Source organism: Lissotriton helveticus, chromosome 10, assembly GCF_964261635.1.
Source record: "Lissotriton helveticus chromosome 10, aLisHel1.1, whole genome shotgun sequence".
Classification (NCBI taxonomy): Eukaryota; Metazoa; Chordata; class Amphibia; order Caudata; family Salamandridae; genus Lissotriton; species Lissotriton helveticus.
The window spans coordinates 1,057,299,982-1,057,314,071 of NC_136071.1; the positions used below are offsets into that span (position 1 = coordinate 1,057,299,982).

Genomic DNA, 14,090 nt, shown 5'->3' on the forward strand with positions numbered 1-14,090 from the left:
GATCCTGTTGCTCGTGCGTTGCCTGGATGTTTCCGTTCAGTTGCAGCGACAGCCGTGTCTATACGTCAGAGCGAAGGGATAGTTTTGTCACACAAACTGTTGGTTCTAGTACCCCATGCAGTAGATGCCCTGTTGAATCAGACTAAAACTCAGCATTTAACTAGTGCTCGCTTGACAGAATACGAATTGACACTGTTAGCACCTCATATTACATTAAAGAGGTGTGCAACACTAAACCCACGCACTTTGTTGCCATATCCTGCAACTCAGTCTCAATCAAAGGAGTCTCACAATTGTATATTCCTTACTGAGGAACAGACAAAGGGACGCATTGATTTGCAAGATACGCCTCTTCCAAATGTCGATGGGGAGCTGTGGGCTGATGGGTCCCATTTGAAGTTACCAGATGGCACAACCTCAGCCTCATACGCAATCACTACACTTGAAGCAGTAGTGGAAACAGCTAGCATACCACAGAAGTCGGCTCAAGCAGCTGAACTAATAGCTTTGACACGAGCATGTGAGCTTAGTACTGACTTATGTGTGAACATTTACACGGATAGCCGCTATGCTTTTGGAGTGGTTCATGATTTTGGCCTACTCTGGAAGGAAAGAGGCTTTCTTACATCCCACGGGATGAGATAATGCACGGAGAATTAGTACATAATCTTTTGACTGCACTTACATATCCGAAGAAAGTTGCCATTATGAAGTGTAGCGCACACAAGAAGATCACTGACAAAATAGGACAAGGAAATGCCTTTGCAGATCGTGTAGCTCGCGAAACTGCAATACGGCGAAGCACTACACCTATGTACGTAGTACAATCACAAGCTGAGCATTGGCATGATGCTAGAGGGAAGTATTGGATATAAAGAGATCTGCCTCTGTGGAAGAACTTGAGCAGTGGTCCAAAGAAGGAATGTTGGACGATGAGGGTTGTTGGCGCAACAAAGACATGGATAAGTGGAAATTGCCTGCAGCCTATTTACAACCTATGGTTCAAATGGCACATGGGCTGGCACATGTTGGAGCTCTAGCAATCACTAAATTGCTTACACAAGTCTGGGAGCATCCTGAAATTGCCAGCACAGCTAAAAGAGTGGTACAGTCCTGTTTGATCTTTTGGCAGTACAATCCTGGAAAAGGGACACAAACTCCTACAGGAGGGTTTGCTACACCAACAGCACCTTTTGAAGTTTTGCAGATGGATTACATCCAACTTGAACGCTGCAACAATCTAAAATATGTCCTAGTGGTGGTATGTGCCTTCAGTAAATAGATAGAGGCGTATCCTACAAAGGATAATACTGCTCTTACCACAGCAAAGGTGCTTCTGAAGAAATTTTTCCCTAGATATGGTGTTTGCAAAACTTTGTGGAGTGACAACGGACCTCATTTTATTTGCCAAGTTGTTGATTATGTCCTGAAAAGATTAGGGATCAAACAGAAATTCCATGCAGTCTTCCACCCACAGTCAGCAGAATTGGTGGAAAAGTATAATGCTACCTTAAAATTGAAGCTGGCGAAAATACTGGCTTCCACGTCCCTAAAGTGGCCAGATGCATTGCCTTTGGCACTGTTATCCATAAGATCAGTACCACTCTCACAATCAGGTCTTACACCGTATGAGGTGGTATTTTGAAGACCAATGAATATTTGGGGAGTTCCTAAGCCACGCCCCATACATGATGTACCTTGTGTTCTGTTGAATGAATATTTGGCACAGTTAACTGACAGTTTGACCTCTATTCATCAACAGGTTCGAGAAGCTCTTCCTGACAGATCTACAGAGATCCTACCTGTCACTCGCCCAGTGTACCCCCAGCGCAGCTGACCTTAGCGCTGAGAGGGGAAACTTTCCACGGCTGCCGCCATTGTGTGGAATCACTGCGGCCACGCCCACCAACCTTAGGCCACGCCCCCCTTTTTCAGTACTTAGGCGCGCTGACTACTAGCGCGACCAGAGAACTGGTAAGCTCCTGAGGCGGAAGCCGAGAGACTTTTCGCTAAAACTGCTTTGCTCTTAACTTTTTAAAAAAATTGTGTGATACTGTGTTTTTAAATACAACAGAGATCCTACCTGTCACTCGCCCAGTGTACCCCCAGCGCAGCTGACCTTAGCGCTGAGAGGGGAAACTTTCCACGGCTGCCGCCATTGTGTGGAATCACTGCGGCCACGCCCACCAACCTTAGGCCACGCCCCCTTATATCATAAAAATGTGCTTCCCCCGGAAGCGCAGCGGACGAGCGCAGCGGGCGCGCCTAAGGCAAGCCCGTCTGTGCCCATCCGCGATCGTACACGGTCCCGGGCCATACTCTATGCTCCTCAGGAGGACCGTATACAATGGAGTAAGCAGGAATTGTTAACCTTCCGCTACAACACTGCCGTATCCTGCATGCACACCGTACAAGTGGAGGAGAACATAGGCTGCGAAAACTGTCACTTCTCCTATGATCCTGATCCTGTTATGAATATAGCCACTACGGATCATATCTTGCATTGCGGATTACTTAACGTACGCTCTCTACGGAAACATAAGTTAGATCTTTATGATCTACTCACAGAGAAACAGTGGGATCTTATGTTTCTAACTGAGACCTGGCTTGACGAAGGCTCCACTCCTGATGCCCTAGAGGCACTTCCAGAGGGATATACAATGCACAGACAGGATAGACCCACAGGAAGAGGAGGTGGAATTGCATTCATAGCCCAAGAAAAGCTACGATGCCAACTAGACCATTCCCCCATTCTAGATAGTGAGGCCGGAAGTTTTACCATTAAAGTAAACAATGGCTGTACGCTGAAGGGCGTATTAATTTACAGACCGCCGAGCCCCTTGGCCAGGTTTGAAGAGAGTCTGGTCGAGGGCATCTTAGAGACAGCGCTATGTAAAGAAAAAATCCTGGTACTTGGAGACCTTAATTTACATCTCAATAATCCCTCTGATAACGTGAGCAAGAACTTCTCTCAGGCATTAGGAGCCCTTCAACTGAACCAAATTGTTAAGGGACCCACTCATCAGCTAGGACATCTGCTCGATCCTATATTTGTTAACTGGAACTAAGTAGAAGCTTCGAACCCTATCCCAATTCCTTGGTCGGACCATCATCTAGTACCTTTCTCCATACGTATTCTTGGAGGAAGAACTCCGCTACCAATGGCACTGTACCATCTAAGGCGGAGATGGGCTACCTTCTCCCAATCCAAATTTTGCGAGGAGCTGACTAGAGGGGGAAACCCCGGAGGGAATGATGCTGACACGGCTAACACCAATCTATGCAAGCGCATTACTGAGGCGCTAGACTCCACTGCCCCTCTCTCAAAAGCCAAAACAGGTGGCCGTGTTCAAAAAACAGCCCCCTGGTTTAGCGACGAACTGCGAGTCAGGAAAGCCGCACTGAAAAGAGCAGAAAGACACTGGCGGAGGGCACCCTCTAAAGAAACCAGAGACACCTACTTGATTGAGAGGCGCCCTTACCATGGACTAATTAGAAAGTCCAAATCAACACACTATACAACCAGAATCAGCGAAGCTGGTAACTCAATGAAGGAGCTTTTCTTGATCTATAAAACTTTATCCAGTGGAAAATCTGCCACTACCCCAGCTGACTGCTCGCCTGAATCCTGCAATAGGATCGCAGATTTCTTCTCTGAGAAAATAACTAAAATGTACTCGGCTTTCCCAACTCAACCCATCAACGGGCTAGAATTTGTAGAAAGCCCTAGGAAATGGGGGGATCGACAAAGACTGACCAACTTTGTCACCCCGCCTTCAGAAGAACTTCTAAAAATCTGCAGATCTGTCAAGTCGGGATCCCCTCGAGACCCCACTACACCTAAACGTCTAGCAGATAGTTTAGTGATACTTGAACCTTACATTAGACATCTACTAGACGTGTCTTTCAGCACCAAGTCCGTGCCCAACGACTGGAAAAAGGCGGTGGTTCTACCCCTTAGGAAGAAACCGAATATCAGTTTTGATAAACTAGAGAACCTTCGGCCAATTTCCCTTCTACCCTACCTGGCCAAAGTGGCTGAAAAAACGGTCAATCTACAACTGATGGACTTCGTGGAAAAAGCTACCTTACTACACGATACTCAATTTGGCTTCCGCCCCCGCCACTCAACGGAATCTGCGCTCCTGATGGTGGTAGAGACCCTACGTCAGGGGGCGGATGAGGGTCATACCATGGCCCTCATCCTATTGGATCTGAGTGCAGCATTCGACACTGTAGCTCATACCACCTTGCTACAGTGTCCGAATAACGGAGGAATATCAGGAGCTGCACTCCAATGGATCCAATCCTACCTGACTGGGAGAAGTTTCCAGGTCCGCCAGGGCGACCACTATTCCAGGGACATAGGTTTGGGCCAGGGCGTTCCCCAGGGATCGTCCCTGAGCCCTACCCTTTTTAATCTCTATGTCTCTCCAGTGGCTTCCATTGCTGTAGGCCATGGGCTGCAAATTGTGTCCTACGCGGATGACACGCAGCTGGTTATCTCCCTCTCAAGTGCACCCGACCTCGCTATGGACAGCTTCAGAGCTTGCATGCAAGAACTTGCAACCTGGATGTCCACTAATTGCCTTAAATTGAATGGCAACAAGACCGAGGTGCTCGTGGTGGGGAGAAACCCATCCGCTTGGTCGTCTGCGTGGTGGCCACCATGCCTAGGAGAAGTCCCAACGCCCCGTCAGGAAGTCAAAAACCTAGGCATCTGGCTCGACACAGACCTTTCCTTTGGACCCCAGATAGACCGGGTGGCGGGTGTATGTTTCAGCATTTTAAAAAACCTACGGAAGGTTCTTGTTCTCCTTCCCACGTCCGCCCGCAGAACGCTGGTGCATGCACTCGTCACATCACGGTTGGACTACGGAAACCTTCTATATCTGGGAGCAACCTGTAAGGCAACAAACCGCCTTCAGGTTTTACAGAATGCAGCAGCCCGCCTTATCCTTAATCTCCCAAAAAGATCGAACTCCAAAGCTGCCCTTCAGACCCTCCACTGGCTGCCAGTAAGAAGCAGAATTGCATTCAAAGCCCTCTGCACCTGCCATCGCATTCTTGCGAGGAAGGCGCCAGTCCCGCTACACAATCTTGTCACCAGGCATGTACCATCGCGCTCTCTGCGCTCCTCTTACGGAGGCCTACTAAAAGTCCCTAGGGTAAGCAGGACCCGCATGGGAGGGAGGTCTTTTCGTTACTTGGTAGCGAAGAGTTGGAATGCCTTACCTCTCAACCTTCGCTTGGACCCCTCAGAACTGAGTTTCCGAAAGAAACTTAAAACACATTTTTTTCAAGGTTAATTGGCCTTCCCTTACATCCTTCTCTGAGCTTCAGTTCCAGCGCGGGGACACGCTTTCTGCGTAACCAAGCGCTTTACAAATATCCCTAATAATAATAGGTGATCTCCGTCCAGGTGACCACGTGATGGTCAAAGCATTCAACAGATCGAACAGCTTGGAGCCGAGGTGGCGAGGTCCGCAGCAGGTACTGTTGGCTACAAGGACAGCGGTTCGAGTGACGAACAGAAAGAACTGGCTCCATACCACGCACTGCAAGCGTGTATCGCCTGCCTTGGTGGAACCTGCTGTGGTGACCGACCATCGAGAGATTCTGGAAATGGAGAAAGGTCAAGCTATCTCATCTGACGAGTCTACAGAAGACCTCCTGCACCACACGATTCCTGCAGCATCGCGATACAATTTGAGACCGAGGAAAGAATCTGCAGTTTTGAACGAGACTGGTTGAGCTACTGCCCTGGGTTTGTGAAATGGAGAGCCAATGAGGCAAGGGGGGGATCAGCCCTGCATTAGTGTAGTGACACCCGTCTTGGCCCGTGGTGAAGAAATCAGCGGCTACCCAAGGGATAAGAGCTCTAACGATTGTTTTCAACAGGTTCTTAGAAAGATCGAGCATCATTGTCATTGAAATGAATAAGAAAAAGATTTGTGCTGTAGGGTTTGTTGTTGCCTTGCTGGTTTTGGCAATAACCAACTGGTTCATTGAGAAAGCAGTTCCTGCGCGACAGCTTTTTGTTACAACTACTCCAGCTCCACTGGAGGTATCGGTATTACACTCTTCCTTATCATGAGCAGAAACATCAACGGTCCTATCTGAATAACACATTCATTCAGATGTTGCATCATACCCATAATGCTACAAATACTACCAATTGTTGGGTGTGTGGGATGATACCTGCACACCAGAAGAAATGAGGAACGCCTTTTATTCCTCTACCGTTTTCTTATAATGGTTCATGTCAAGCTTGGTATGCCCTTTTATTTGCTTATGGGAAACCATCAATAGGTGGAATTATTTTTCGATTGAATAAAGAATGTTACCAAGATAAAGATGGCTATCCTTAAGCTAAAGGGACTAAATGGGATGGGATGAATACCAACGGGACAATATTTCGACGCCATATGTCTTCACAAATGTGAGGGCGATTAAAAACAATGGACTTTTTGTGATATCTGTAACAAGAGCAAAAGCAGATTTATGTATTGGCAGTATTGGGAGAATTCCCGTAGGACGATGCAAATGTACTACTGTATTAAACATTGAGGGTGTTAATAATAGCAGATTTATATCGTCACATAAAACCTATTTTGTGTGTGGTAATAAAGGATATTACAAATTACCTGTTGGATGGTCAGGGATATGCTACATATCATTTTTGTTACCCCATGTGTTTTTAGCACCTGCATCATATCATCTTGACCTGAAACTGTATAATGATATTTCAAAGAATAGATATAAACGGACAACAAGTACTGATGAGATTGATCAGACAGACACCGCTCTGCAACAATATGTTGATTCCAATTTGGGTTTGTTTTTCTTTGTGGGTGCTGCATTGAATAGCAGAAAGATCAGACGATTGACTCGTGTAGTGGAAGCTGTCACCAATCAGACAGCTATGGCACTTGGGAACATTACAGAAGAACTGCAAATTGCAAGAATTGTAGCACTCCAGAATTGATTGGTGCTCGATGTGATCTTGGCTGATCGTGGTGGTGCATGCGGCATCATCAGTAGCAGTTGCTGCGTCTTTATACCTGACCACTCACCTTCAGTTTATGATGCAATCTCTAAACTGCATAAGATTGCTGCAGACATTCAACCAGAGACTGGTACATGGACATTTTCAAACTGGATATGGACACTCTTTGTTACTTGGGGCTGGAAACTACTGACTATTCTATGTATACTACTGGTGATACTATTTACATGCTGTACTTGTATACAATGTGGTCCCATGATTTGCTCTATGTGCATTACTGCATGTACACCTGACAAAAGAAGTGTTACAAAAGAACAGCAAATGTTAAACAGTGAAATTACTGATTTGATGAATATCGATATACAGGATGCAGATCCAGATTACCCTAGACAGATGAATGTCTTCAGCAAATGCTGAAATGATCGTCTGTGGTAGTTTAGCAATAATTAGGTTAAGCATTAGCAGAAGAAATCCAGTATTTAGAAACTAACTTGCCCGTTTACGGAATCCATTTTTTATTTCTGTCGGCCATTTTGTATGCCATGTGCTCTGTCCTACCTTCCTGTCAACTGCTCTTGAAATCTGCCTAGAGACAAGATATGTTTAGTCTCCTCTGCTCTGCACATGCCCAGTAGAGCTAACAGCTGTCCTCAACTTGTAACTGTCAAGATGTGCCCACCCAAATTAGCTAACTGTCAGCCCTTCCCACTTGTTGCTAGCACACTCTCTGTATGACCTTATATGTATTTGAAACCAGTATTCTGTACCTTGTACCGCCTTCATTTCAGCCCCAGTGTGGGTATAAAAGGACCAAGCTCCTTCTAGTCAGTGCGCTACCTCATACTATAGCGAAGGGTGTTGTGTGAATGTAGTTCCACCTCATGAGGTTTAATAAACTCTGCTTTTTCTATTCCAGTTTCTGTGCCAACTTCTTACTATTGGTCTAAGGACTCTGAGCAGAGAAGGGCGAATCCCTTGCACTAGTAGGCCTGGCTGAGGCTTGCTACTACAAATCCCTTTGTGAATGTTGAGAAAAACGTTGTTGTGGAGTAGGCTGTGGTCCACAGAACCACTGCCATCTCTCAAACTTTAAAAAAAGAAACACTTCCCCATTTTCTAAAAGGAAAACAAACTGTTAACTTTATTAAAGGCAATGAGAAACATGATGGTCTGCTAGGCCCAGCAGGCCACCATCCATGTAATGAGCTCTAATAACTGAGTCACATTTATTGACCTTCCTACTTAGTGACTTAGGATGGATTGCAACCCACTCTCAATCTGGATATTCCTAACCAACCTATTTGTACATAGTTTTGTTTGGAAAAATATTTACTGGTCATTAAAATACTAGTCTCAAATTTAAACCAGTATCTTGTGAGCATTAAAGAGTACAACTGACACTTGCTCCCCATTTGAGTGTCTGTGGTATGGATATCCCTGAATACCAGAGATGGACGATCCCCATAGGCACAGTTGGTGATCAATAACTTCTGATAGCTGTGACACATTCTGATCTGGATTTCTCTCAAGCAGTGTAATTGGAATATGTAAACATTGTCACTACAAATAAGCAACATAGTATTGATTTCTAAAATTTCACTTACCAAGACATCCAGCATTCTTGTGAATAACTCCTCTATATTTTCATTGGGAATGTGGGATCTCACGTGTCTGGCAGTAGCACATATGTATTGCAAATACACAAATGCAGTATTTTTAGAGTAAGCTTGCACAAATATTTTTCTATTTTGGCTTTTCAATTTCAGTAATTTGTGTCAATAAATAATTGTTCATTTCTATCCATTTCGCTTTGGTACACACACTTTTAAGGCGTCAGTTTTCTTTTATTTTTTTTAAAGAAAGCCACTGCCACCTTACATACAACCTAATAATCTTTTGACAAATTATTCACTTCCAAACAGTTTAAACAGTGGTTGTCACCAGGAGCGGCCCGTGCAGGGGAGAGTGGTGGGGCCGGGTAGGGGTCGACTCAACAGACGACAATGAGGGAAAATGAATTATTTATTTAATTTTCCCTTGTTGTTGTCGGTTGAGACTGTCCGTCCCCGCTTCACTACCCCGCTGCTCTTACCTACACGGGCCGCTCCTGGTTGTCACCTATATCTGCCTTGTAGTTTTCATTTCTTGTTTGATTGCTGGCAGCAACACCTTGTGAAGTCCTACTGTTCTGATGAAGACCCCACTAAATTACACAATTGGGATCAAAATGGATCTGATAACGTTTTCGATATAATTGTTGAAGTAAATACACCTTTAAATGTATTCCACATATAAATGTATATGTGGATTTTGTAAGCACTTTTATCCATTATTCAACAGCCTTTTTGTTACTAAACACTAATGATTGAGCTGTTTCACAATTTACTTACTATTCATATAGTAAGTTACATGTGACAAAATCTGCGGGTGCACATTTACTCAGTTAATGTCTGGTAAAATTACTACATTTGGCTATTCTCCATTTATAACTCTCAATTTACTACAAAGTTTAGAGTTGCATGTCTCCACCTCCCAAAACGCTACATTTGCTGTAAGTTATATATAGAATTAATTTAAATTAACGTAAATACTTTTTTGATTTCTGTAATTTTTTATTGTATATAAAAAAATATATATTTACATGGTCGAGTGTAACGTAAATACTTTTTAAAATTAGATTTACATTTATTTATAAATTAAGAAGGTTATTGAATATGGTTTAATAAACACAATGTATTATGTATTTTTATATAATTTTTTTAACATTAAATTAAATGACTATACAACTTCACCAAGCTAGCAAATGTTTTAAAAATTAGAAAAGGAAATATCCTGCAAATGTTAATTTTGTGGAATAAAAACAACACAAATGCCGGCAAAGTTGTGCTATGCCAACAAACTTTGCAACTTCACAAAGTTTCTGAGTTTGTAAACTTAGCCAACTTTAACAAATGTAATGGTATTTCTAAAAACATACCTTTAAGCTCATTTACCTTGCTAGATTTTTAGAAAGCATGAAATAGGCCGGCAAACAAAATACGTAGAGAGACTTTGGCACGTATGTGCACACACATGAAATGCCAAATTATAACTTGGAAATGACATATCGTTTCAGCAATTGATTGCCATCCTTCATTTGGAGGATTTAAAAACATACTTTCCTCTCACCATTTTGTATTGTTAGTCAGCTGTCAGAATATGGACATTGGGGCCAGTTCTCCCAAACATATTTATATTCTGAGGGACATAATTCGTGCGTGACCATATCAATTAGTTCAAAGTGTTTGGCTATACCACAAATGTATCTGACTTGCTTTTTTAATGTGTAATTTGTATAATTTACATAACTAAGTAGTATTAATGTAATTTGCTGATTAGCATACGTGCTCCTACCAACTATGTCTGTATACTTTTTAGAATTTGCAAAATACACTCTTTTGAGTTTGTAAAAATGTGCAATTACACAATTTACTTGAAATATTCCGGTTGCCACTTTGCAATAACAGTAAGTCTTCCATCCGCACACACAAACCTCCCCCTTCCTTAAAATTGAATATTTTGATACATTTCTCATTTCGTTCTATACCACTTACACCTGTCCTACGAGCCTGAATGGTTCATGTATGAATCAGTTCTATAGATGCATGCAGAAAAGGTATTGAAAACTATCAATATCTACAATGTTACACATTTCTAGATGTTCACATCATTTGCATTGTCTTACCTCCAGCTTTACTCTGAGCCTCTATTGTTTTCTTTTTTAGTTCTCATATGTGCTGAGGAAAGAGTAATGCTTGCACCTGCACTGACCATACCTCTAGGGGAGTCAACCTGAAGACTTTAGAGCCTCAGTAAATCTGCATATTCCACACATGGTGCCCTGCAAAAACCCTGGCCTTGATAAAAAAACACGTAGGGCCTGATTTGAATGTTTCCGGGCAGCTCTGTTCTCCACCAGGGAGACGGAGTAAGTTACTCAGTCACCATGATGGCGGTGGTACCCGCCAAATTGAGAAATGGTAGCCAAGCAGGCTGTCATTTTTTAAAGCATTGGCATGAACCGCCGTCACTGCAGTTCCTGTCACTGCTTTGTGAAGTTTGGTAGATGGCTCCATCACCATGATGGAGCTGTGCCACAAAGTGTTTTCTTTTGTGTTTTCAAAAAGAAAATCCTGAAGTGGGATTTTAATTTTGAAAATACAAAAGAAAAAGCTCCCCTCACTCATGGGAGTCCTCTTCCATGGCAAGGGGAGCATTTAGCAGTTTTCACTTCCCCCTGCTGCCAGGGTATTCTAATTACGCCCATCTAAATCAGGTGGGAGGAATTACAGGTCTGCCTCTGACAGAGCCTTACTCCACAGGGTCGTTGGGAGGGTCTGATCATGGATGAGACAAAGCATTCTCAGCTGTGATTAAACCAAAGGTCCACACACATTTAAATCCGACGGGTGGACCACATTCTTGGTGGTTGTGATACTCTGCCACCATTGCAGCAGAGTGTAGTTTACCTCCAAGAACTAAATCAGGTCCTTAGTTATGCCATGGGGACGAAATTGATGAAGATTAGGTACTCCTCTTTGTTCCTGAGTGCATAGATATGTCTGAAAAAGACATTGAAGAGTAATTAGAAAGGGCTTCAGTTGCACAACTAATGGGGTGCTGAGAAGAACTACAAAGATATTCCCTCTCCTTTTAGAAATGGGTTCATGTGATCTATTATGTGCCTGTGGATATTATAAATGAAGGTGGAGATGCAACGCTGTTTAGTGCCCCTCGTACTCTCTGACGGGAATGCACACTAAGGTACTTGCATGCTGTAAATACAGAATATCAAACAAAATACTCACACATTTGAATGAAAGAGTGTTTTGCAGTTTGTACTCATTCAAAGTATGCATGAAAGACTTTAAGTCATTAACCACGTACTACCTTACCTTACTTATTCCAGGAGCGGCCATTGAGAATGATCACCAACACACCTGGTTTTTAATGTTGTTGCATCACAAAAAAAGATTTCACAAAAATCGAGCACACCGTGGCCCAGACTCACCTTTTCACTTAATGAAAGAAAAAGGTTAATCTGAACAGCAGCATTGGTGTGAATTAAACCTCCCTTGTTTCACCATTCGATGACTGACAGTGCTAAATATAGAAGTGAGTCACGCTGTAAAAAGTGTGTCATGTGAGTAGACTGTGTAGAGTAAACAAATGGTTTTCAGGTTCACTATTGGTCGAACACCAACATTTGCAGAGATTCCTTGAAATATCCCGATTATTTGATGTTGTTCTTTAGTTTTTGGGTGAGTCACAGAATTATGTTTATAATCGATTTGGCCATACTGCCTATAAGCTCAACAGTTTGTTCAAAGCAAATATATTAAAAGGCAAAAAAAACTTTAATTCAAGATTAACTTTTTCCATGTCAACAGTTAATTGCAATGCAATATAGCAAATACAGGCACATTCAGCAAGATATCTATGTACAGAGTTAATACATTGTCCCCAGTGCAGTGCTCTTTACACTACATGCTTCAGGTAAAAAACCGCATCCATTTCATGGGCGAAGACAATGTACGTTTTTTCAGTGCAAGCTTAAGCAAAATACCAGTCCCCATTCATCAACATGACAAATGTTTGGAATGTTCATTGTTCGTTTCTCTTGGCTCCTAAGGCACTATGAAAACATGGCAAAGAGCACTTCTTTTAAAAATCGGGAAAGCAGGCACAATAAGGCAGAATTTTTATTGAGGCCAATAAAAAAACACTTTGCCACAATCCTTTGCGTACAAAAATGATGTTTCTGTAAGACTTGCTGTGAATGGCGTTTGTTTCCTGAGATTGGAGACTGGCCCTGGCCTCTCTGTGCATCATCAGTGTGTGTGATCAGAGCTCTGGTCGCTGTCATGGCTGTCGTCATGCGTCAGGGAGTCAGCCGTGTGCTGGAGTCCCATCGCGCCGATGCCAGAGAGTTCAGAGGGGAGCAGGGTTCCTTTTTTCACGTTCACCAGTTCTTTTTCCCTTGCTGCAGCACCTTGCTGCCCGCCTTTGACACGCTTCCATTTCATTCGACGGTTCTGGAACCACACTTTGACCTAAAAATTAAATAAAAAGAGTTTATAGACAAGACTTTGGATGCAGAGATATTAGGGTTGCAATGCAGGTTTGTTTCTGAACATAAAAGAAATGAGAGTGGAATCCACGTATTTTTCAGTATGTGCAATGTTCACTGCAGCAATCAAGCTGGAGCTGCAGGTCCAAAGATGTGAATAAACCAGATAAGCTCGCACATAGAAACATTTATACAAATGTCCATGTATATAACACTCAATGTGCATGTATGTAAGACTCACTAAATGAATGACCACATTAGAACATGAAAATAAAACGCTTTTCGAAATGACCCATTTTATACACCTTAGTAATTTTATTCTTTATCTAAAATACTAGGAACTGTGTACAAATGCTAACTGCAGGTTTGACGATTAGTGTTTTTGCCCGGAATATATCTGAACGCATTATTTTAGAATATTGCAAATGATTTTAAGTAATCGCACAATAAAAACTTTTCATTCTTTCATTTATTCACACATTAGTCAAGAGATGTTCAGCAATTATTCCAGTGTTCAAAATGTAGTCCTATGCACCAGGGGTGACACTATTGAATATGTAGCTCCTGACCTCTTCTTAGAAGGAAGGCTGTAAAGATGAATTGCCTATTCTCTCCAATCAGAAAACCGCACAAAGCAAAAAGTTAGAAATGCTAAAATAAGGCGGCTCACATATTTGTTATGTACTGTTATTCACATTTTTCCATCACGCATTCTCCAGTTAGTAAGGCCTCATAGTGCAATTCACAGGCTTCCCATATGAGTCTGACACTTTCATTGGAGACTAGAGTCTCAGGCCTACTATGTATGATGATAATATTTTGGTAGATGGAGTCTAATTTCTTTAAATTAAATTCAGACAAGACCGAGGTTTTGTCATCTGAAATCATGCCTCTATATTATACTTACTATGCTGCATGTTGATTAGTCTGCAACATATACAACTATCTGGCTCATTGCAAGGAATCTCACTA

At 42.6% G+C, this 14,090-nt stretch overlaps 1 protein-coding gene across 1 annotated transcript in view; it reads right to left on the reverse strand.

Annotated features, from left to right (window-relative positions):
- Nucleotides 1-12,386: 12,386 nt before the first annotated feature.
- MEOX2 (mesenchyme homeobox 2) overlaps nt 12,387-14,090 on the reverse strand; it is a 258,787-nt gene continuing 257,083 nt past the window's right edge. Inside the window, 1 exon segment of the mRNA XM_078664421.1 lies at nt 12,387-13,101. Within this exon segment, the coding sequence (XP_078520547.1) occupies nt 12,880-13,101 (222 nt within the window). The 3' untranslated portion in view covers nt 12,387-12,879.